Source organism: Amphiprion ocellaris, chromosome 20 (genome assembly GCF_022539595.1).
Source record: "Amphiprion ocellaris isolate individual 3 ecotype Okinawa chromosome 20, ASM2253959v1, whole genome shotgun sequence".
Classification (NCBI taxonomy): domain Eukaryota; kingdom Metazoa; phylum Chordata; class Actinopteri; family Pomacentridae; genus Amphiprion; species Amphiprion ocellaris.
In genome coordinates this window covers 824,319-846,360 of record NC_072785.1, presented here as the reverse complement: position 1 = coordinate 846,360, position 22,042 = coordinate 824,319, and the positions used below count along the sequence as shown (strand labels likewise).

Below are 22,042 nucleotides of genomic sequence, written 5' to 3'. Positions count from 1 at the left end.
GCTTTATCCTGCAGGGTCACAGGGTGCTGGAGCCCACCTTAGCCTGCACTGGACGGAGGGTGGAGTACAAGCTGGACATGCTACAAATCCATCACAGAGCAAATACAAAGAGTCTGTGATTCAAAATACAGCATGTGCTGTACACACACACACACACACACACACACACACACACACACACACACACACACACACACACACACACACACACACACACACACACACACACACACACACACCAGTACTCTGTAAAATTTTTGCAGAAAACCCCATTTTTCCACACTTTCAAGCAGTTTTAAAAAGATGTCTAAACATATGTGTGTCCTAAGTTCCAACCTTTCAGTACCTCTTCAATGTTACTAACTGATGTCATATCAAACTCCTACAGTCTCCTCTGAACAGTGTCTACCTCAAACAGCTCAGCCACTATTTGTGACCCAAGCTGCTTTGGTCATATGATAACAGGGAGCTGCACACAGTATGGGGTTGGCCAGATGATCAGTTGAGGAGATAATGACACAAATGAAGCAAGTGAAACTACAGTTTTCTTTGAAGTAACTGGTCCCAGAAAGCAGGGTTGAATATTCAGAGGCCCAATGACCCACTGATGACTTCATCCCTGAGTATAGGTGATGGATCATATTTCCAACAGGATATTGCTCAAAACGTGTAAATAAAATTTACAATAAAATAAAATTTTCCTTTTTCTGCTAAAGTGCGAAGTGTGGCAGATTTGCACAAGGACAAGAATGCTATTCACAGCTATGTTTTTTAAATGATATATTTCATCATTCTTAAATTGAAAACAAAAGTTTTTGTATTATTCAGAAGAAGACAAGAAATCCACAATTTACAGAATTCACAGTCTTCTCTATAGGCTGTCTGCTTATTTGACTAATTTGATGAAGTCTCAGTTGTTCATTCATTTAACTGATCTAGTCCCTCAAGTTATAGAAATTCATGTTCTTAAGGTCTAAAGTAGCCTGAAAATACCTAATTTGACTACAAAATAACCACAAATTATATATTTACATTAAATGAATTAGAAAAGATGAATTGATTTGACTACATTCTATACACTCCACACACGATTTCCAGTGTTAACTTCTCCCCAAACTGTTCTCTTGGTATACATAGCTGCTTGCGCATCTGCAACACACAAAAATTCAGTATTGTGCAAGACTGGATCCCTAAATGAGCATAATATGGCAGCTATGAAGGGTCCCAGTTACTTCTGAGATATGGATGGAATCAGAAGTACCATGTTTAGCATGGAATATTCACAATTTAAGTACAGTTGTAGCAAAAATAAATAAAAGTATAATTATAGTTTCAAATGTGATATCTGTAGAAAGAAAGAAAGGAAGAAAGAAAGAAAGGAAGAAAGAAAGAAAGAAAGAAAGAAAGAAAGACAGAAAGAAAGACGTGTCTCTGTTTACCCTTCAGACTACACTACCCAGCGTGCACCAGGCCTTGCGGCTGCTATCATTGGTAGACTTGTCCCCGCCCCTGATACGGGCTCCTAGTGTCCGGGTGAACTGACATGTTTTACTGCAGAACACCTCCCAGCAGGAACACTATGGCTTCTCCTGTTAGCATGTGCTGCCGCTGGTTGGACACACCAGGCTGTTTGAGAAAGGTCAGAAAACTCTTCGTGAGCGGGAGCAGACAGCGGATGTATTCCGGCGCTACGCACAAGGAAAATGAACTTGAACTCGGAGAGTCCACCTTAACTGCCCCCAACTTCACGACACCTCCGAAAACCAGGTCAACACAGGTAAGACTGACTAAAAGACACTGCTAACGAGGTGAACCTGGTCCGAGCTGGTCCACTGTCACTGCACCACCTCGGGGCAGCTGCTGGAGTCACCGGCTAACGGTTGTTACTGACTACAGGTTTGATAGGTGAGAAGTTGCTTTAGTTTAGTGTTAGTCCACGAAAGGACCCACTGGAGGCCCAACTAGCCAAGCATGCCAGATAACACCATGGAAACAACAAGGGAACCACAGGCGAGTGGTGCTGTAAAGTACAGAGCTGTTGTAGGGTTTAGCCGTCTCCACCCTTAATACAGTCAAGTCCTGACAAAGGTTCAAAGTTTGTAAATGCTGCTGATCCTGAGGAGAGACAGGTCTTCTAACGTGTCTCTGAGCAGCTCACCTGTCCTCTGTGGAGCTGTCACTGCAGCACACCTGCTTTCTGTTATAGGCCTGTAGCTTTACACTATAACACACATCCATATCACTGGCATAATCCCAAACAATGTGTCTTATCTAAGGGCTAATCCTGATAACATGGCCATGGCAGGGAGGCGTTCATTGTTCAGCTACCTGTTTTGTTTGCTTTGCAGGCTCAGTGACTGCATTACTGCACAGGGACAATATTTTACTTCTTCTGGGTCCTTAAATTACTGCTGCTGAATCAGTTTTGTCGCTTTGGGACTTGCAGTTGGAACAACTGACCTGTTAGTGGTCAGCTATTCAATTAATCACCAATTGTTTTATAACCACTTTATAAGTTAGATAAATCTTTTAAAGAAAGAGATATCTTAATTGTCAGATTCCAGCTTGTTCATTTTAAATATTTTCTGGTTTCTTTCTTCATCTTTGACAAGAAACTGAATATCAAACAATACATTTGTCATCTTGGGCTTTGGGAAACACTGATCCACATATTTCACCATTTTCTGACACTTTAGTGACCAAACAATGAATTAATTAAGAAAACGATGAACAGATTAATTGGAAATCAAAATAATCATTAGTTGCAGCTCTACTGTGAGTTTCATAAGAAGAACCACTGGATTTAAGCTATTGTACTGTTAGCGGTCTTCTACAAAGAAGTAAACAAAGATGAATGAATATATGGTTGTGTTCTGTGATTGATTAATTAATTATGTCTGCCTTAGTACTGAGTCACATGCTTGCTTTTGTGCCGATAACGTGTGACATAACAGCAGCACACTGGTGACAGTCAAAGGTCATGAGGCGTTTACAAAGCCACGTGCAGCTCCATCACTGGGATGAACTTAGTGAATCCTTCTGATGTGTTCATACTCTGAATTAAATATGTCTATTTCACAATGGTCACATAAGCCTGTGTTTTCCACACAGTATGGCACTAGACTTTCATACTGCAGAAAAGCCATAGATCAGAGGTATCCAACTCATTTTAGGGCCCCATCCATCCCAATTTGATTTCCAGTGGGCCAGACCAGTAATATCACAGCATAATAACCGATAAATAACAAACATAACTCCAAATGTTTCCCTTTGTTTTAGTGCAAAAAGATTATAATCTGAAAAAGTTTACACTTATTGAACCATGTTTTTGCAAAACATTTTGAACAAACTGAAATTTCTTAAGAAAAAGAAGTGCGATTTTCACCAATATTATGCCTCAGCTTATCATTTGTGCATAACAACTTACAGATCACAGTGTATCTACAAAAGCACAAAACATTTTTTCACAGGTATCTGGAACTGAACAATCTAGTGTTTTACTTTATGATCAAAACAGCTTGTCACGAGCTAGAAATTATTTTAGATTTACATTCATTTCCACATCTGTGTAGTAATCCTGACCACCACACCATACAAACTAAATGGGAACCATTAAGGAGGAAGGTTAACTTATACCCCTGCCTTTGTAAATGTATGAAATTTATACAAAAAGTACGGAAAAGTTGTGACAGTGCAGTGGAGAAATTTAAAATAGCAGTGACTTTTATTGAAAGATTGCAGTTATTGTCGTCTCTGTAATTTTTACACTTTGCATAGTCATCCCAACAATTAAACCATCTATAGCAGGGGTGTCAAACATACGGCTTGCTGGCTGTACGTTTGATACCCCTGCTATAGATGGTTTACCATAATTTCTGGACTATTGAGCACACCTGAATATAAGCTGCACCCACTAAATTTAAAAAGAAAAAAAAGTTTTGTACATATATAAGCCGCACCTGACTATAAGCCGCAGATGTCCACATTGTAACAAGAGGTATTTACACAGAAAGATTTTTTTTTTACTTTTAATTAAATACATGCTTTTTTCCCGAACAGTGCCTGTAACAGCAAAACGCATTCAGTCAGTTCATGCTGCCGACTCCAACGTCTAACCCGCTCTTCTTCAACAGGCAGATCGATTGCCTTTAACTTAAAAGCTGTTACCGACCCGATTCTGCCAGGCGCCGAACCGTGGTTGGGTAGCGCTAGTCCTCTTAGCTTAGCGTGGCTCATTAATGGTAACAGCCAGATATAAGTCCGGACAAACTTTGCAAGGGGAGAACGAGGCACTTTATTGAACCAGCAGCAACTGTCCACACTTACAGTTCATCCAGGGAACACTGGCTTCTCACACTGGTCCTGTATAACTGGCTGTATCATCATGGTGCATCTCACTATGTCTCCACTTCCACACTCATCTCTGCAACACACACACCACTGCAGCGCTCCTCCTCACGTCATACACACACACACACACACACACACACACACACACACACACACACACACACACACACACACACACACACACACACACACACACACACACACACACACACTGCACTGCAACCTGCCTAGGATAAAGGAGAGCAGACTCGACCTGTAACAGCTGCATCATACACATTTCTTTGTGTGTTTTCCATGATGAGGGTGTGTGCATGAAGCGCAAAATGACTGATTTGAAGAATTTATTGTGAGTCATTTTGATTTAATTTGAACAGTTTAATTGGTCCACTGTGACCTGTTCGGTAATTTTATTGGTCAAATGTGACAAGGCTAAATGTATTGATGGCATGAAGCTCGCACGTAAAAATCTATACATTAGCGGCATCGTTGTTTAAGCCACAGGGTTCAAAGCGTGAGAAAAAGTAGCAGCTTATAGTCCGGAAAGTACGGTAGTTGTTTTCTGGTTCAGGGACACAGATTAAGCCTCAGACTGACGAGACATGAAAAACACACATTTATCATCATGTTAACACAAGAAATAGTGGGGGATGCAAAAAACTGCTGCAAAACAGGACAGAGCGCTGCTGTAACATGGTGTTTTTTTCCTACTGTCTTCATCCCCAGATGAGGCTAAGCGATGACAGCATACTACCCTTTTCAGCGTTCTTGACTGACAACTTTGGCCGCAGGCACAGCTACCTGCGCATCTCCCTAACTGAGAAATGCAACCTCCGCTGTGAGTAGATGTTGGGTCCCTAGTGACTTTGGCTTTCCTTGTTCATATCCAGCTCCTTGTAGAACCCATGATCAGTAATAATCAGAAACATTTCATTAGTTGGATGTTTATGAAAAACTTGGGAGACTTTCAACTTTGTGATCTGATTGAAAAAGCACCATTCCAGACATAATGACACCTCCTTAGCAAATAAGTAAGAGTGATGGTTGATGGTGTGGTGATTATAATGCAGTTTTTTTTTCTTTTACTTGAAAATAACAAGACCTTTTTCTTCTTTTTCATTGCGAATTTTGGTTAAGTTTGCTTTCATTTTACTCGTCACTTCTTGTTTTTTAAAAAAAAAAAAATATATTTAAATGGAATCGTGTTGTTAGAAAAGTTCAGTTTATCCAGCTCAGTACCTGTCTTAGATCTTGAATCTTAAAGAATATTTTTTTGGAATATGTACACTACCAGTCAAAAGTTTGGACACACCTTCTCATTCAGTGCTTTTTATTTAATTGTTTTATACATTGTAGATTAATACTGAAGACAACAAAACTATAAAAGAACACATATAGAATCATGTTGTAAACAAAAAAATGTTAATCTTCAGTATTAATCTACAATGTAGATAATCCAAAAAAATAAAAAGCCTTGAATGAGAAGGTGTGTCCAAACTTTTGACTGGTTGTGTATATACATAGGAAAGTTAACTGCTTTGGACTGATAGATTTTTTACAATTTCTCTATCGAATGAGGAAAAGGCAAATGTCAACAACTATGTTGTCAAGTTGCTCTATATAACAACTGATGCTGAGATGGTCAGGTACAGGTCACATAAATGCGTTGATTTGTAGCACCAGTAAAATTTTGAAAACTACGAAAGAGCGCCTAATATAAGAGCTGAGCTGACTTAAAGATATATATATATATATATATATATATATATATATATATTTTTTTTTTTTTTTTTTTTTTTTTTTTTAACACAACTTCCCCACATGTTAAAGCGAGCTCTTGTTGCTAAAAAGATCTTTATAATGGCAGTTTGCACCAGAATCGCACGAGCACCAAAATGTATGAATTCTTGCTCATGCATGCTAATGGTATCCATTTTAGTGGCAGATTACATCTTTGATCTTTCCCATTTTTAGGTCAGTACTGCATGCCAGAGGAAGGGGTAAAGCTTACACCGCGGGGCCAGCTGCTGTCCACCACGGAGGTGCTGACCTTGGCTCGCCTCTTTGTTCGAGAAGGAGTGGACAAAATCCGTCTCACTGGAGGGGAGCCCCTTATCAGACCTGATGTGCTGGATATCATCAGTAAGTAGAAAATAGAGTGAATTTGGGTGGTTACTTCAGCTACTATAAAAATGTGTTGTGCTTTGTGGTTCATAACGTAACATACTTTTAATGATAAAGTAACATTGAAAGCTTCAAAACTTAAGCAGCTTCTGGCAAATATAAGCTTGCATCATGCAGTTTCAGCTAAGTGGATGTAGTGTTGTTTTTTCAGAGGAATGATTCAGCATTTGGTATCTAAGACTATCACTGATCCATGAACTAACTGTAGACTAGACTAGAACGAAGGGGAGTCAGGACAGAGAGGAACAGAAGTGATTTTCCATGCATGCCTTCAAGTTAAGATGTGTGTGGAAGCGAAACTGATTTGTCACACCACAGCTATGAGCTTCTTCTAATGACGTATCATCACATCATTTCAATTTTACAGCCTAATTTTGTAAATGAATCCCGGAACCTCAGTCATCAAGAGTCGCGCTCAGAGCATAGTGTCTGTTGGAGCAACATGAAGCATGACATCAACAAACATGGCAATGTGGTGTGACTAATGGCTCTTGTCTTTGTAGAAAGAGGACTAAAGTCTTTCAGTAGCTGCATAAAGATCAACAATTATCACAGTGTCAGGGCACTACTGTGACCTCACATGACCCTCATGAACGTTTACTGGAGTGAGCAAATTACATTAAGTGAGACCTGTACCCAGACTTTAATCTAACTTTTGATCAACTGTAACCCACTGTGTACTTTTTGTTTCAGAGGAAGGTAACGTTTATTTTTTAAATTTAATCATGCTTTTCATGGATGAGTCATGTGATTAATGTTAAAAGCATACAAATATAAATACACAGCAGAAGTGGAAATAAGTGCTGTGTAAAATTTGTGGCCAATGGCAGGGCTTTATCCCCTATTCTACGCTAACAGGCAAAAATTTGGACACACCTTCTCATTTAATGGTTTTTCTTTATTTTCTTGACTATTTACATTCTATATTCTCACTGAAGGCATGAAAACTATGAATGAACACATATGAAATGATGTAGTAAACAAAAAAGTGTGAAATAAATCAAAACATGTTTTATATTTTAGATTCTTCAAAATAGCCACCTTTTGCTTTGATTACTGCTTTGCACACTCTTGGCATTCTCTGGATGAGCTTCATGAGGTAGAACCTGAAATAGTTTTCCAACAGTCTTGAATGAGTTCCCAGAGATGCTGAGCACTTGTTGACAATTCTGCCTTCACTCTGTGGTCCATCTCATCCCATACCATCTGGATTGAGTTTAGGTCAGGTGATTGTGGAGGCCAGGTCATCTGATGCAGCACTCCATCACTCTCCTTCTTGGTCAAATAGCTCTTACACAGTCTGGAGGTGTGTTTGAGGTCATTGTCCTGTTGATAAATAAATGATGGTCCAACTAAACGCAGACTGGATGGGATGGAATGTCACTGCAGGATGCTGTGGTAGTCATGCTGGTTCAGTGTTCCTTCAGTTTTGAATAAATCCCCAACAATGTCACCAGCAAAGCACCTCCACACCATCATACCTCCTCCTCCATGCTTCACAGTGGGAACCATGCATGTAGAGACCATCCATTCACCTTTTCTGTGTTGCACAAAGACACAGCGGGTGGAACCAAAGATCTCAAATATGGACTCATCAGACTAAAGCACAGATTTCCACTGGTGGTAGAGCTGACTCTTGGTCTTCTTTCCTATGGCGATCCTCATGTGAGCCAGTGTTGTTGTAGCACTTGATGGTTTTTGCGACTGCACTTGGGGACACATTCAAAATTTTTGCAATTTTCCAGACTGACTAACCCTTATGTCTTAAAGTAATGATGGACAGTCGTTTCTCTTTACTTAGCTGATTGGTTCTTGCCATAATATGGATTCTACCAGTTGTCAAATAGGGCTGTCAACTGTGTACCAACCTGACTTCTGCACAACACAACTGATGGTCCCAACCCCATTAAGAAGGCAAGAAATTCCTCAAAGTAACCTTGACAAGGCACACCTGCGAAGTGAAAACAATTTCAGGTAACTTCCTCATGAAGCTCATCAACAGAAGGCCAGCAGTGTAGAAAACAATAATCAAAACAAATGGTGGCTACTTTGAGGAATCTAAAATATCAGTGATATTTAGTTATTTCACAATTGTTTGCTACATAATTGCATATAACTTGCTTCACAACTTTGATGTTTTCAGTATGTATATACGATGTAGAATTTTGTAAAAATAAAGAAAAGACATTAAATGAGAAGATGTGTCCAAACTTTTGACTGGTAGTGTACATCCGGGGATTTAATGTATGAATGTGGAAATACATATTTATTTCAGAGTTGGTCGTATTAATGCACCTCATAGTGAATATGAAATGTCAGCTTAATGAATTATTTATAGCATGACATATGGATAGCTATAAAGATAATTGTGAAATGTCAGCTTGATATAACATACTTCCAAGATTTTTTTTAACTGCTTAACAACCCGCTGAGCACAGTTTTTTTGCACGTAGAATTTGAGGTCATGTTCAAACAATATCTTGAGAACTATTTAAGATAAAAGCCGGAATTTTTCGCAGTTATTTCTCATCATGACATTGAATGTGCAATATTTGCTAAATAAATCATATAACCTTTGATTATGGGTGAGTTTAAAAATGAAAACAGAACTGCAGACATCTTAAAAAATCCCGTCTTTGAGCACATTACCAAAACGAGAAAAGCATTCAGAGAGTGCAGTACTCCGTCAAGTCTGCTCAGTTGTTGTATGATTTCCAACAGCTGAAATCTTGAAAAACTTCATGTCAGAAATAACAATATAGAATGTGGCCATTTAATATAGATGTACCCACAACAAAATGACCTTGTGCTGAGCACAGGTTTGTGTTCTGCATGTGTACGTTATGTACGGATACTGAATCACTTGACCTAAATATGTAGCGGGCAGCAGGAATTGATGGGACTCAGCAACACCCCCACAATTTAATCAGTTGTTATTTATATCATTTCTGATGGAGAAGTTCTGATAAGTCCACAGCGGTAGATCTGTAGTAGGACCACAATCATGTGATCATCAGCAGGCAGCTGATGTACTGTTCACTTGTTGTTATAGTTACAGTGACGCTGTGATGCTATCTGGCAATGATACAGGAATCTTTAGCTAATCCGTGGATCCAGACTATAACCAGCATCACTGCCAAAATCTAATCATTTGGTCCCTTTCTGACCTTCCCTGAAAATTTCATCCAAATCTGTTCGTCCGATTTTGAGTGATGTTGCAAACAGACAAACGTACGGCAGTTGTCACATAACATAATATGAAGAACGCAGGAGTCAACTAGTGATATTTTCTGAGCCGTATGTAGTGTCAGGTCACATTATTACAAAGCAAAACATATAGACTACTTTGTAATATGAAGTACTTGGTCACAGAATTTTTTTTCAAAAGATATTTTTGTTGAATTTTTGTAACTAATTGAGCAGGTATGACATGTCCCACTAAAACAACTAGAAAAGCACTCAGAGAGCACAGTACTCCACCAAGGCTGTTCATTCCCCCATATGGCATTGTCAGAAATACAGCATTTGTTTATTAGTTATTGATGATCAGAAATCATGGCAGCATAGATTGTGGCCATTTAATATAGATGTACCTACAAACACCTTGCGCTGAGCACAGGCGTATGTTATACATGTGTACATTATGTACGGATACAGGAATTGATGGCACTTAGAAACACCCCCACAATTTAATCAACAAATCTGTAGATCCAGACTATAAGCCACATCACTGCTAAAATCTAATCACTTGGTCCTTGTGTCATTTCTGACCTTCCTTGAAAATTTCATCTAAATCTGTTAATCCGTTTTTGAGTAATGTTGCTAACAGACAGACAGACAGACAGACAAATCAACGCCAATCATCATATAACTCTTCTGCATTCCTTGGCAGAGTAAAAATACTAATGCAGCAGAGTTCTGCAGTTTTCAGAAAGGTTCACTATATAGTCTTTAATGTATAATATTTAGAATATTTTTTCTATTTTTAGATCCCTCTTTCTAGGCTGAAGACACAGAGTGAACATTACCTTACCTGTTGTACTTCATTAATTCATATAGTTATTGGAAATGTATTTCATGGTACTAATGGTATGTACTTATGTGAGCAGGACTTCAATGGCAAATTTATTGCGATGATCATTGTGAAAACTGTTTGATAGCATTGAAATGGATTCTCATTGTTTGTGTTCCATTGAGAATAACCTAGCTAGCAATCTAGCGGAACTCTGTGGAGAAAGTGTGAATACATGCATATTCATAGGAACCACTTAAGAGTTTACCTTTATCCATCTCTTTTAGTAAGTATAGGAATTCAGGATATTACATAAGGTAACAGTTCACTGTTTTTCCAGCCTTTTTTAAGGCTTTTATGTTTTATGTCTAATAGTTCTAAGATATTGTCACCCAAACGTAGCCTCAAATTTCAATGTGCAAAAAAGTCTGCTGAAAGTGGGTGGAAGGTCAATTTTAAAAAAAACAAAAAACCAGAAAGTACTTGGTATGTCAATCCCAAATTTCACGGATACCAGTCTGTATGTCCATCATTTACAATAAAGCTATTTTCAAGTAGGTCTGAAGGCCCCTGATGATTTGAGATGGAATAACCTTTAAGGGCTTTGTCTGTGTAGTTTCTCATTCTCCTTAAGGGCTTTAAACATCCTGTTAAAAACACTTGAAGTTTGAACCTGCAAACAGTGCAAATTCTCCACACTTCTCCACATTGCATAACAGTTTTTTCTCAATAAGCTTATTCACTCTCTCCTTCATTTCTTCCTCTTCTCTGTTTCCATGTTTGTTCTCTCTTTGCAGCTGAACTGAGGAAGTTAGAGGGCTTGAAAACTATTGCAGTAACAACCAATGGCATGAACTTGGCCCGGCTTTTGCCAAAGCTGAAGGATGCTGGTCTGGACCTCATTAACATCAGCCTGGATTCACTGGTTCCTGCCAAATTTGAATTTATTGTCAGGCGGAAAGGTACGGAAAAGTATTTGACCAATGTTATATGCTGTAAGACATGCATGACAGTTAAGTGCCTGAAGTCGATTTTGTAATAGTACATGAAATATTGACAAAATATAAGGACTAGTGTAGAGGATTGTTTTTTAAAATCACAATAATTGCTGATACTGTAGTCAGAGTATGACTGTAGACATGGTTCGTGTCGAAGCAAGAGTACAAATGGTCCATCAATGTCAAGTTGTGTTATTGTCCTTTCTGTAGTCTCAAGTAAGTAAAACTGGCATCTTTTCCACAGTGTATTTGAGACTATTTTGGCTGTGATGCTATTTTTATTTCATCTCTGTTCAAACCCACTAGTTGCTGACTGCTTAAATCACGTAGCTAGTATAGTGGGTCTGTTCTCATATGTTACTAAAGGAGGCTGTAAACTCTGAACATGAGTGCTGGAGGTGACAGCAGGGCAGAGCTCTGGGTGGTTGGCTTGTGGAAGACTGGCACAGATGGACTCACTGAGATTAGAAAGGGAAGGAGAGCAAAACGACTGGCACAGGGAAAAAGTGCTGTCTGAGCCAGTTCTCTCCCACAATACCTGCTTTCCCGTGTTTGTTTCAGGTTTAGTAGACTTTTGAAGGTGTAGCCTGAACAAACTTTGCCTCCTATACTTCAAATCCTGAATATACATGGTAAAGACTGACACAACTTTCCAGCCAGTGCACGCCTGTCTGGATTTGTGGGCTTTGTGGACATGAAAACAGATGTCTGACCTTAACAGTTTGCTGTTAATGAAAAGTCTGGCTGCTGCTGAAGGATGAGTTGTAGATGTTTACATATCATATGGTTTGTGGCAAATGGTAGACCTACTCAGTGAACAGAGAAAGCTTACCTTTTGGTGTAGCGACCAGTCTCAGACCAGCCCTCAACTCTAGTCTCTCTTTATAAAGGCTTACTTCAAATACACTAAGGCATAATTAATGTGTCAAAATGTTGGTGTATAAAATTTCATCATTTCCATCTGTCTGTTTTTCCCAGGATTCCACAAAGTAATGGAGGGCATTGATAAAGCCATTGAACTGGGTTACAATCCTGTGAAGGTATTGTGTTCATCTTTTCAAAGGTGCTTGCATAGAAATATGAAGCACTACTAATAATTTAACGTCACCCAGAGTATTAAGTATTAGTTCTTTATTCTCATTTGACTATGCATCTCTCTTTCAGTTGTTTCTTTGTTTTTTGTTTGTATTACATAATTTAATTTTTAATTATGTATGTATGAATGAATGAATGAATGAATGAATGAATGAATGAATGAATGAATGAATGAATGAATGACTTGCCATAAATTCTGACTTTGTCCCCAAAATGTAGAAGATGACTGAGCATGTACAGCATACAAATCAAATTTGGACCTATTCAAGGTGATCGAACCAAATTGCTGAATTGATAGTATCAAAAGTTGATCAAGCAGAACTAAACAATCACCAGCATCAATTGTTAATAATAGAACATTGGTGACCTGCATTTTAACTACTTGTAATGACATGCACCAACTGAGTCTAAGTCGATCAGTTCTAGCAACCAGAACAACACAGCTGGAGTGGAGTTACACCCCTCGGTCACAATTGCTTAACTGTCGCCCTTATTGACATCAATAGATTCATCTGTCAGCAGTCTTTCAGCAGCTCATGTTACTGGGTTACACCAGTACATATTGGCCCAAACATTTCCAGTAAGATAGCTGTGCAATTGCGTGGCCTTGAATCTTGACATATTTACGGTTGCACAACAGGCTTGTTAGTGGAATGATTGTACAGCTTAGTAATCTGTGACCTATTGTGTGCTGCTCTCTGTAGATCAACTGTGTAGTCATGCGAGGCCTCAACGAGGATGAGCTCTTGGATTTCGTGGCACTGACAGAGAAGAAACCTCTAGAGGTGCGCTTCATTGAATACATGCCCTTTGATGGTGAGTGCTCATGTCAACCGATGTCTTAATGATCATCATTTACACGGTCTAGACATTCAAAGGAATGCAAAATGCTGTGTATGCTTTAAACGTACAGTGTTCAGATGGGCTACTTAAGTATTAATTAACACCAATAAAATGGTATTACACTTTTACAATAGTACAATAGGGTTTTGGTCACACATTCAACTTGGTTTTATGCAGCTTTTTAAGATGTCCCTTTTCTTCCCATTTTATGGTCTGCTAAGTACTGATGAGCTGCTGATTGCTTTTGAGTTGTTGATGAGCTGTAAAAAGCTGCACTGCATCCTGAGCCATGCTTCCCCCTCTCCTCTCTGCAGGTAACAAGTGGAACTTTAAGAAGATGGTGAGTTACCAGGAGATGTTGGATTGCATCAGGCAGCAGTGGCCCAACCTGAAACTACTCCAAACTGGACACACAGACACTGCAAAGGTCAGTGTCTCTAACTGTACCATATTTCTCAAGTACTGATTTTGACTTTCAGGAGCACTAGCAAAGATCTTTTTTTAATATAACTGTGATTATTCTGGAAGATGAGGATGGTGCGACCTTCTCTTCTGGCCGTTACATTATTGAAACTGTGATCATCTGTAAGTCAGTCAGACTCTGAAGAGATTGTGTATTTTATCAGAAAACAAACATTTGTAGTGTTGTAGCTATTAGTGGGTTAACTGGTTAGCAAACTAACTAAATTAAAATCAACAAATTAGGGAATAACCCTATGCAGTGTCTGATGTAGGAATGAAATCAAGTATTTTTTCATTGGTTTCGGTGCTTGAAGCTGTTTTTGAAGAGATCTTTGACACTCGTCTGTTTTGCAACAGACATTTAAAGTGCCAGGCTTCAAAGGTCAGGTGGGCTTTATCACCTCCATGTCTGACCATTTCTGTGGCTCCTGCAACCGTTTACGCATCACTGCAGATGGCAACCTCAAGGTAAAGCTGCTGCTGTTACAAAGTCTGTTATTTTCTTACTGCATTGTGTGTGTATGTATGCATGTCTTGACCATTAACATATTAGCTTTAAATCATCTTGTACTTTCTTTGACTTGGAACCACCCTTAGTCTTGTTTTGACTTAAACTCCTTTCTGACTGGTTTGTCTCAGGTGTGTTTGTTTGGTAACTCTGAGGTGTCCCTCAGAGATGTCTTGCGCTCTGGGGCATCTGATGAAGAGCTACTGAAAATCATTGGAGCTGCTGTGGGCAGGAAGAAGAAACAACATGCAGGTAGAAATGTATATAATACATTATTTTATGGGGTATACTCACAGACTATTGTGTTGTTTGAACTTCTACTTGGATGAAAACTGTTTTTTTCTCTATTCAGGCATGTTCAGTATCTCTCAGATGAAGAACAGGCCTATGATCCTCATTGGTGGGTGACATGGCTGTACGTACTCATCTCTCACACTGAGCTTGTTGTGTTGTGATTTTTTTGATGTTCATTGTGGACTGTACCACAATCACATTTTCCATATTCACACTGACAATAATAGCAAACCTGATCTAAAATGTGAAACTTATCTGAATGCAGATCATGCTTTAATAATGTTCTCTTATTTTTCAATAGGCAAGACATCTCTCAGGTTTCATCCACATCCACAAGATAGCCGGAGGGATTTCCTTAGTGTTTCCCAGCTTAAAAATGAGACATTCCTTCCTCTAAAAGCATCTCCTCACGTGTGCCATTTAGGCTGCAATGGAGTCCTGAACAGAGAGGGTGTTTTGTGCCTTAAAGACTGCACTGCTTCAGCAAAAGCAGCCCATGTTTGCTGCCGTAGAACCTTAATGAGTGACAGTACTCATGTTAATACACATATCAACAAAGAAAAACCTAATGTGATGGACAGCCTTCACACTGTAGCACCTCTTCACGCCTCAGAGTTTAGTAATGGTCTCATTTTCACCAGTTGTCAAACTAAGACTGTAAGTTCTGCGACACGCACAAACGTCACGAGTTACATTAATGAAGACTGTCTCAGGTACGCACAAGCCAGTGGTCCTACTGCTCCAATGAGCTGCTTGCTCAGGACCCCAGCAACTCCTGATTTTTGTACACTACTAATGAATGCCAAAAGGAATCCTAAATACCACAGTGTTAGACTGTTTCACAATCAAAATTCCAACAAAGACCCCAGTGTCAAAGTCGGCCAGTGTGTGAGTGATCAAGCAAAGTCAGCCACAAATGTCTCCAACACTCACCGGGATGAAACCAGCAAAGCTCAGCTGACGCATACAGACCACGAGGGCCGAGCCGCCATGGTGGACGTTGGGGGGAAAGCTCCCACACGTCGAATAGCCACAGCCTGCGCCACCATCCTGTTGGGCCCAGTGGCGTTCCCACTGCTTCAGGATAACCAGCTTGCCAAAGGCGATGCCTTGACTGTAGCACAGCTGGCCGGCATCATGGCATCAAAACAGACCTCTGCCCTCATCCCGCTCTGCCACCCGCTCCCCTTAGACCACACCTCAGTCACTTTTCAGCTCGATGAGCTGCAGAACGCTGCTGTCATAACAGCAACATGCCGCACTACAGGCAGGACAGGAGTTGAGATGGAGGCTTTGACGGCCGTTTCCGTGGCAGCACTCACTGTCTATGACATGTGCAAGGCAGTGACCCATGACATCATCATCACAGATATAAAACTGGTCAGCAAGACAGGTGGAAAGAGGGACTTTTATCGTCACCCAGCCAAGGAAAACTGAGAACATATGCACTGTCACAATGTGAACAGACTGAACAGTTCAGTGGAATTGTCATATTTTTATACAAACTAAAATGTATGACGTCAAAACAATTTGAAGGTGTTTCTAATCACCCTGCCAGCCTCTACTGGTAGGTTTCTTAAATATATAATGAAGTGACATTTTACCTGATAATTACTTGATCTGTCACTAATCCCACTCAATATGAATCCTGTAATCTAAACATTATGCATTCCTACTTTGATTTAGCAAAGCTTTGCAAATAATTCTGTCATACATGAGATTATGTTTGTTTTTTGCCACTAGGGGGCATTATATGCACAAGCCTCTGTGGAGGTCTTTCAGTGAATTTTAAACTGAAGAAGGTATTGATGCTATTTACATGTTGAATAAACAGGACATCTTTCATTAACCTACATGAACTTTGAAGGCAGTTGCATTTTGAAGAAGTCCAGGTTCCTGACCTAAAGACTGGCACCAAAGGAAGCAGCAGCAGAGTCCTGAGAACAGAGCAGTTTATGTTTGATTGTCCTGGTTGTATTTCCTCACTGCTTCCCAGTCTCACGGTTGTTCCTCTATTTACCTGCTTTGCATTGCCATAACTAACAGCACTATGAATGAAGTCTTTTACAGTTGCCCTGTGAAGTTAATCTAGTTGTACCAGATGCTGCTTTCACATTATAAGTGATTATTTTTTTTAGTTTGTTACGGTTTTCTATCTACCTCCGTACTCTATTTGAAAATCTTGACATTTGTATTCATACTACATTAGAGTACAGGATGTCAGTAAAATGAAATATCCACACTACACAAAAGATCACTTACACTGCTAAAACGTTGTTTGGTCATTGCTTTCCGTTTGTCAGTGTTGTGTAGGTATGATCCTCTGGCCTGCACAGTAAATCTGCAGTTCTCACATGTTAGCTGTGGAGAACTGAATATTGCAGTTTTTTTAAAAAATCATAGCAAGTTGTTGGTTGTATCCAACTCATGCTGTCACAAGTAAAGGCTTGTTTAATTTTTTTTTATCTTCATAAGAGCTACAAATCTCTACAGTTTCTCCTGTAATGTCTTTGTACAGTGTGTCTGAAAGTTGGGTAATGTGTGATTCCATGGGTCGCTGCACTCAGTGCCAATATGCAGCGCAGGGCTGTCCGCCATCTGCCTCTAAATGCTTGTTGTGAGAGCAGAGAGACAAATGAGCAGTAAGAAACAGTAGACAAACAGTGGACAGTCACCTCAGATTAGAAACCTGCAGCCAGAGATACCTGCAGAGAGGAGGCACAAAGGTAATGATCTGCATTAGTGGCAAATGTACAGGCAATGTGAAAACACTAAATTTTCAATGTGATCACAGCATGTTAACAACAGACAACATGTCAACAATGTCTGGTCTCACAGGACAATTTCAATGAATTCTGAGCCATTTGTCCCATAAAGCATGGACTTAATGAGTCGAATGTTCCCACTGGCAGCTGAGCAGCGGGTTAAACCATTTCTCTAAGTGAAGGGGTTGCATACTGCTATTAACCATGTTAAACATCCTTTTACTTTGTCATGTTCTTTCTTTTTACATAGAAGATGAAAATAAAACATTTCAATTGCACTTTTATGGCTTCAGTTATTTCCATTGCCTTTTCTGGTCAACAAACACATCAGTAAATGCTTTAGCTTTAATACTATCCTGAAGATGTGTATAAGGTATAATAAAGTATAGATACATCATATAATGCTGCTCCATGCAGTTGTTGCAACATTAGTGAGAGTTTCTAGGTGTGGGTCTGGATTCCAGAGAAAAGTATTAATCAGATTGATTCCTTGATCTGGGCATGAAGAAAATTTTCTGTTTTGCCACTTCTTTTTGGTGTACTACTCTCATACACTGCCCGTCCAAAAAAAAGCGGCACACTAATATTTCATTGGACTACCTTTAGCTCTGAAAACAACACACATTCACAGTGGCATTGTTTCAATAAGTTTCTGCAATGTCACAGCATTTATTTCTGTCCAGAGTTACATAACTTTTTGACCAAGATCTTATATTGATGAAAGAAGAGTTGGACCGCTGCACAATGTCTTCTCCAGCACGTCCTAAAAATTCTCAGTGGGGCTGAGGTCTGGACTCTGTGGAGGACAATCCATGTGTGAAAATTATGTCATATGCTCCCTGATCCACTCATTCACAATGTGAGCCCCATGAATCCTGGCATCATCATCTTGGAACATGTCCATGTCATCAGGGAGGAAAAACTCCACTGATGGAAAGACCTGGTCATTCAGTATCTTCAGGTATCAGCTGATCTCATTCTTTGGGAACATAATGTTGCTGAACCTGACCAACCCCAGATCATAATCCTAACCCCCACAGGATGGTAGACACTAGCCATCTCTTCTTTACCCGATGCGCCCATCACTTTGAAACAGGGTAAATTTGGACTCACCAGGTCACATGATGCTCTTCCATTGCTCCAGAGTTCAATTTTTATGCTCCATAGCAAATTGAAGTCTTTTTTTCCTGATTAGCCTCACTGATCAGTGTTTTTTAGAGCCACACAGCTGTTTAGTCCCAATCCCTTGAGTTCCCTTTGCATTGTGCGTGTGGAAATGCTCGTACTCTCACTGTTAAACATAGCCATGAGTTCTACCATTGATTTCTTATGATATGATTTCACCAAACGTTGATGTGATCTCCGACTACAATCACCCAAAGGTTTGTTCCAACCAGATTTGTTCCTCGAAGATGATGGTTTGCCACTATCCTTCAGGTTTTAAGAAACAGACAACACATTTAAAATATTGTGGCTCATACCCTACAGCAGTATTCATTTTGGAGATAAACCTGATTAGTTTTTAAATATTGAAAGTATTTTATCACAGTATTATTATGTTATATATGCTTGTTTTTTTGTGACAGACTCAATTCAGCTCCATGTCAGGTTTCCTGTTGAGTTCTTGATCACTGGTGGAACAAGAAGACAGTGTAGTCATGACTGTGCTCCTGTTTTGTCTGTTGTTGCTCTACATGCACATGTACAAATACATATAAGTGTACATGCATATTCCTAGACAACTGGTAGTTATTACTGACCTGTTATTATTGTGTATGTAAAACTGCACAGTATCTGCATTACTGTCTTCTGACAAAGTCACCAAAAGGTGCTTTAATGAGACATACTAAATCTGAACAATAAGTTTGCTCACAAGCTGCACAGTGGCTTGGTGGTTAGCACTGCTACAAGATATTGTATATATGTATATATGTGCGTATGTATGCATGTATGTATTAGTGACGGGCAGGTGAAGCCTCATGAAGCACTGAGGCTTTCCATACAGTTGTGCTGAAGAAGATTCAAAGCTTCAAGGCTTTGGTGACAGTGACATCTGGTGGACAACTGAAGCCACAGCAACCTCTCATAAGCACAATTGCAGCACTGACACTGTTTCAATCCCATGTCAGCAACAAAAGTTCAGAAAAGACTGTGGTCATTCATGTGTTTTGTTGATTTATACTGAACAATGATTAAATCATCATTGCACATTAAAATCAGTTATGCTTTTTAGACATTTAGAAGTACAACTAAATTCTTTGTTACAATGAATAAAACTTTATTTAAAAAAAACAAAAAACAAAAACTATTATGCAGACAAACTCACCCAAACTCTAACACACATTCAAGATTAAACTAAAGACTAAATCTAAGCTTAAGTGTTTGTTCAGGTTCATTTAGAGCTTTAAGCTTTATTTAAAAACTGGACTAAAAGTCCATAACAGGATAAGAGATCCTTGCTGCTTCACAACTGATCATGGTGTTTGGATGAACTCAGAAACGTTAACTTCTTCTTTTTTTTAGTGTTTTACTCCGCTGTTTTTAAAGAAAACCTTTAAGGTTCATCAGTCATTTGGGGACTTCAATGATTCATCAGCAATATTTATTCACAGAGACAAGGTGACAAAGGTTTTTTTTTATTCAGAGGTTTTCATTTAGAAATAATATTTTTTATTTCCCAGTGTAGCATATAATGTCCTATGTGCTACCCAGTACTTCAGGGGAACATCTGCTCTTGCCAGATGTTGCTCTTTCAAATATCTGAGACAGATGAATGACTGAATGAAACAATGGATGTTTCAGCAGTACTCAACATGCACACATCTAGATCTACACTATAGCACTGGCAGATGCATTGCTGGTGTGGTGCTGAGACTCCACATGGCTGTCCAGCAAAGTTCACAAGTAATTCTCTTCACTGGCACTGGTAGATGCTGCTGCATTCTCCAGAGGCACATCTTCTGTTGACTCATCAATAAGGCTGGCACACTCAGGTTTTCAACAGTAGCTTGAGCATCACTTTGATTGCTTAAAGCCAACCTTTTTGAACTGTGGATCCAGGATGGTGGCCACAGACAGGGAGTTCGCCTTTTCCAAGCCACTGAATTTTTAATTCATATTATTTCTCAAGTGGTTGGCAAGTGTGGCACCAATACAACGAACCATTTGGGCACATTCAGCAGAAAGAACATGTTTTAGCATTTTGGTGATAGGAATTGCCTTGGACCCTGACACCCCTCTCCGAAAAGGCGTATGAGAGGCTTTGAAACTGTCAGGCACTTGTTGATTGCTTTATATTCATCAGCATTGAAAGGCACTATGTCAGTGCTTAGAGATGCCAGGGCTGCCCCTAATGGTTCTCTCATGGCATACGTGCTGTTCCATCTGGTATCCACCTCTTGAACCAGCTTCTTTTGTGGAATGCCCATATTAGCTTGAATAGCACACAATTTTTCTTTTGGCTTTTGAGCTTTCCCTAGACATGGGAAGGATTAAGGGCCTTGCTCAGGAGCCCAACAACGGCAACATTGGGGTTTGATTCTCTGACCTTCTGATCAGTAGCCCAGAGACTTAACTGTTGCACCACCCCCACAATGTTCTGAAAGACTGACAGGAACTTCAGTTGGAACTGCTGGAATTGTCCAACCAATGGGAGCAAAGTTCCGAGATGTGACTCTCTGTTTGAATCAGTGAAGTGTTGGGCTCCAGGCCATCAGCAGCTGCTCTGGATTTATTCATGGTCTGGTTCAAGCTGGTCTACTGATGAGTTCAGGTGCCATCGGAAAGTCTGAATACCATGTCAGTAGAATTTAGACGTACAGCTTGGAATTAACTATGGCAAATACTTGCAAACTATATCAGTTGAACTTCAAAAAGAAACATACTTAGAATTTGAGAGAGGAAAAATTGCTGCTATGCATGCTTTTTATGAATGAATTTGTTTAATAAACATGCTTGTGGTCTGAGTAACTAGTGCTTCCTGTTTTGAAGTTTGCATTTGCATTTGTGTTTGTTAAATGCCATAGATTGATAACTGGAGTCCGTATTCGGTGTTTTTCCAATTATCTGTACCTTTATTTTATTTTTAGTTGGCTTTGGTCACCACCATGTAATGTCAAGAAATGTCCCGCCCACAGCACTGTCTCATTGGTTAGGCATCCCTAGCAATATACAACAAAGAGGGAAAAGAAAAAGCATTATCAAAGATAGGCATTTCAGTAAAGTTTTGTGTTGGAGGTTGATTTTTTCTCAGTTTTGAACAAGATTTTCATCTTTACAAACCAAGTATATTGGTTCTAAATATTAATTATTGGGCTCGGATAATCGTCATCAGTATCAGCCCTGAGAAAAAATGGTGCAATTGATGCATGAGAAAACTCTATAATGCATCACTCCATATGTATTCATTTAGTTTTTCTTTAATTACGTTGGAAATGCATTATACGGTGTCACTTTGTGCGTAAGTTGCTATTTAGACTTAACTACGGGTTTGCATTTCCTGTTGTACTGCGAGAGTTGTAGTTTCCCAGGAGTC

At 39.4% G+C, this 22,042-nt stretch overlaps 1 protein-coding gene across 2 annotated transcripts; it reads left to right on the top strand.

The window, feature by feature from the left end:
* The first annotated feature begins 1,538 nt into the window (after window positions 1-1,538).
* mocs1 (molybdenum cofactor synthesis 1) lies at window positions 1,539-17,786 on the top strand. 2 transcript variants are annotated; one of them, XM_023274171.3, is made up of 11 exons: window positions 1,539-1,777; window positions 5,074-5,185; window positions 6,322-6,489; window positions 11,341-11,505; window positions 12,520-12,581; window positions 13,341-13,452; window positions 13,794-13,906; window positions 14,299-14,409; window positions 14,581-14,701; window positions 14,802-14,849; window positions 15,045-17,786. In XM_023274171.3, the coding sequence occupies exons 1-11, from the start codon at window positions 1,544-1,546 to the stop codon at window positions 16,178-16,180; spliced, it is 2,382 nt and encodes a 793-aa protein (XP_023129939.2). In that variant the 5' UTR covers window positions 1,539-1,543; the 3' UTR covers window positions 16,181-17,786. The 2 variants fall into 2 exon arrangements, with proteins under 2 accessions (XP_023129939.2, XP_023129947.2); XM_023274179.3 differs by having other exon boundaries at window positions 14,802-14,864; window positions 15,045-15,186.
* The last annotated feature ends 4,256 nt before the right edge of the window (window positions 17,787-22,042 follow it).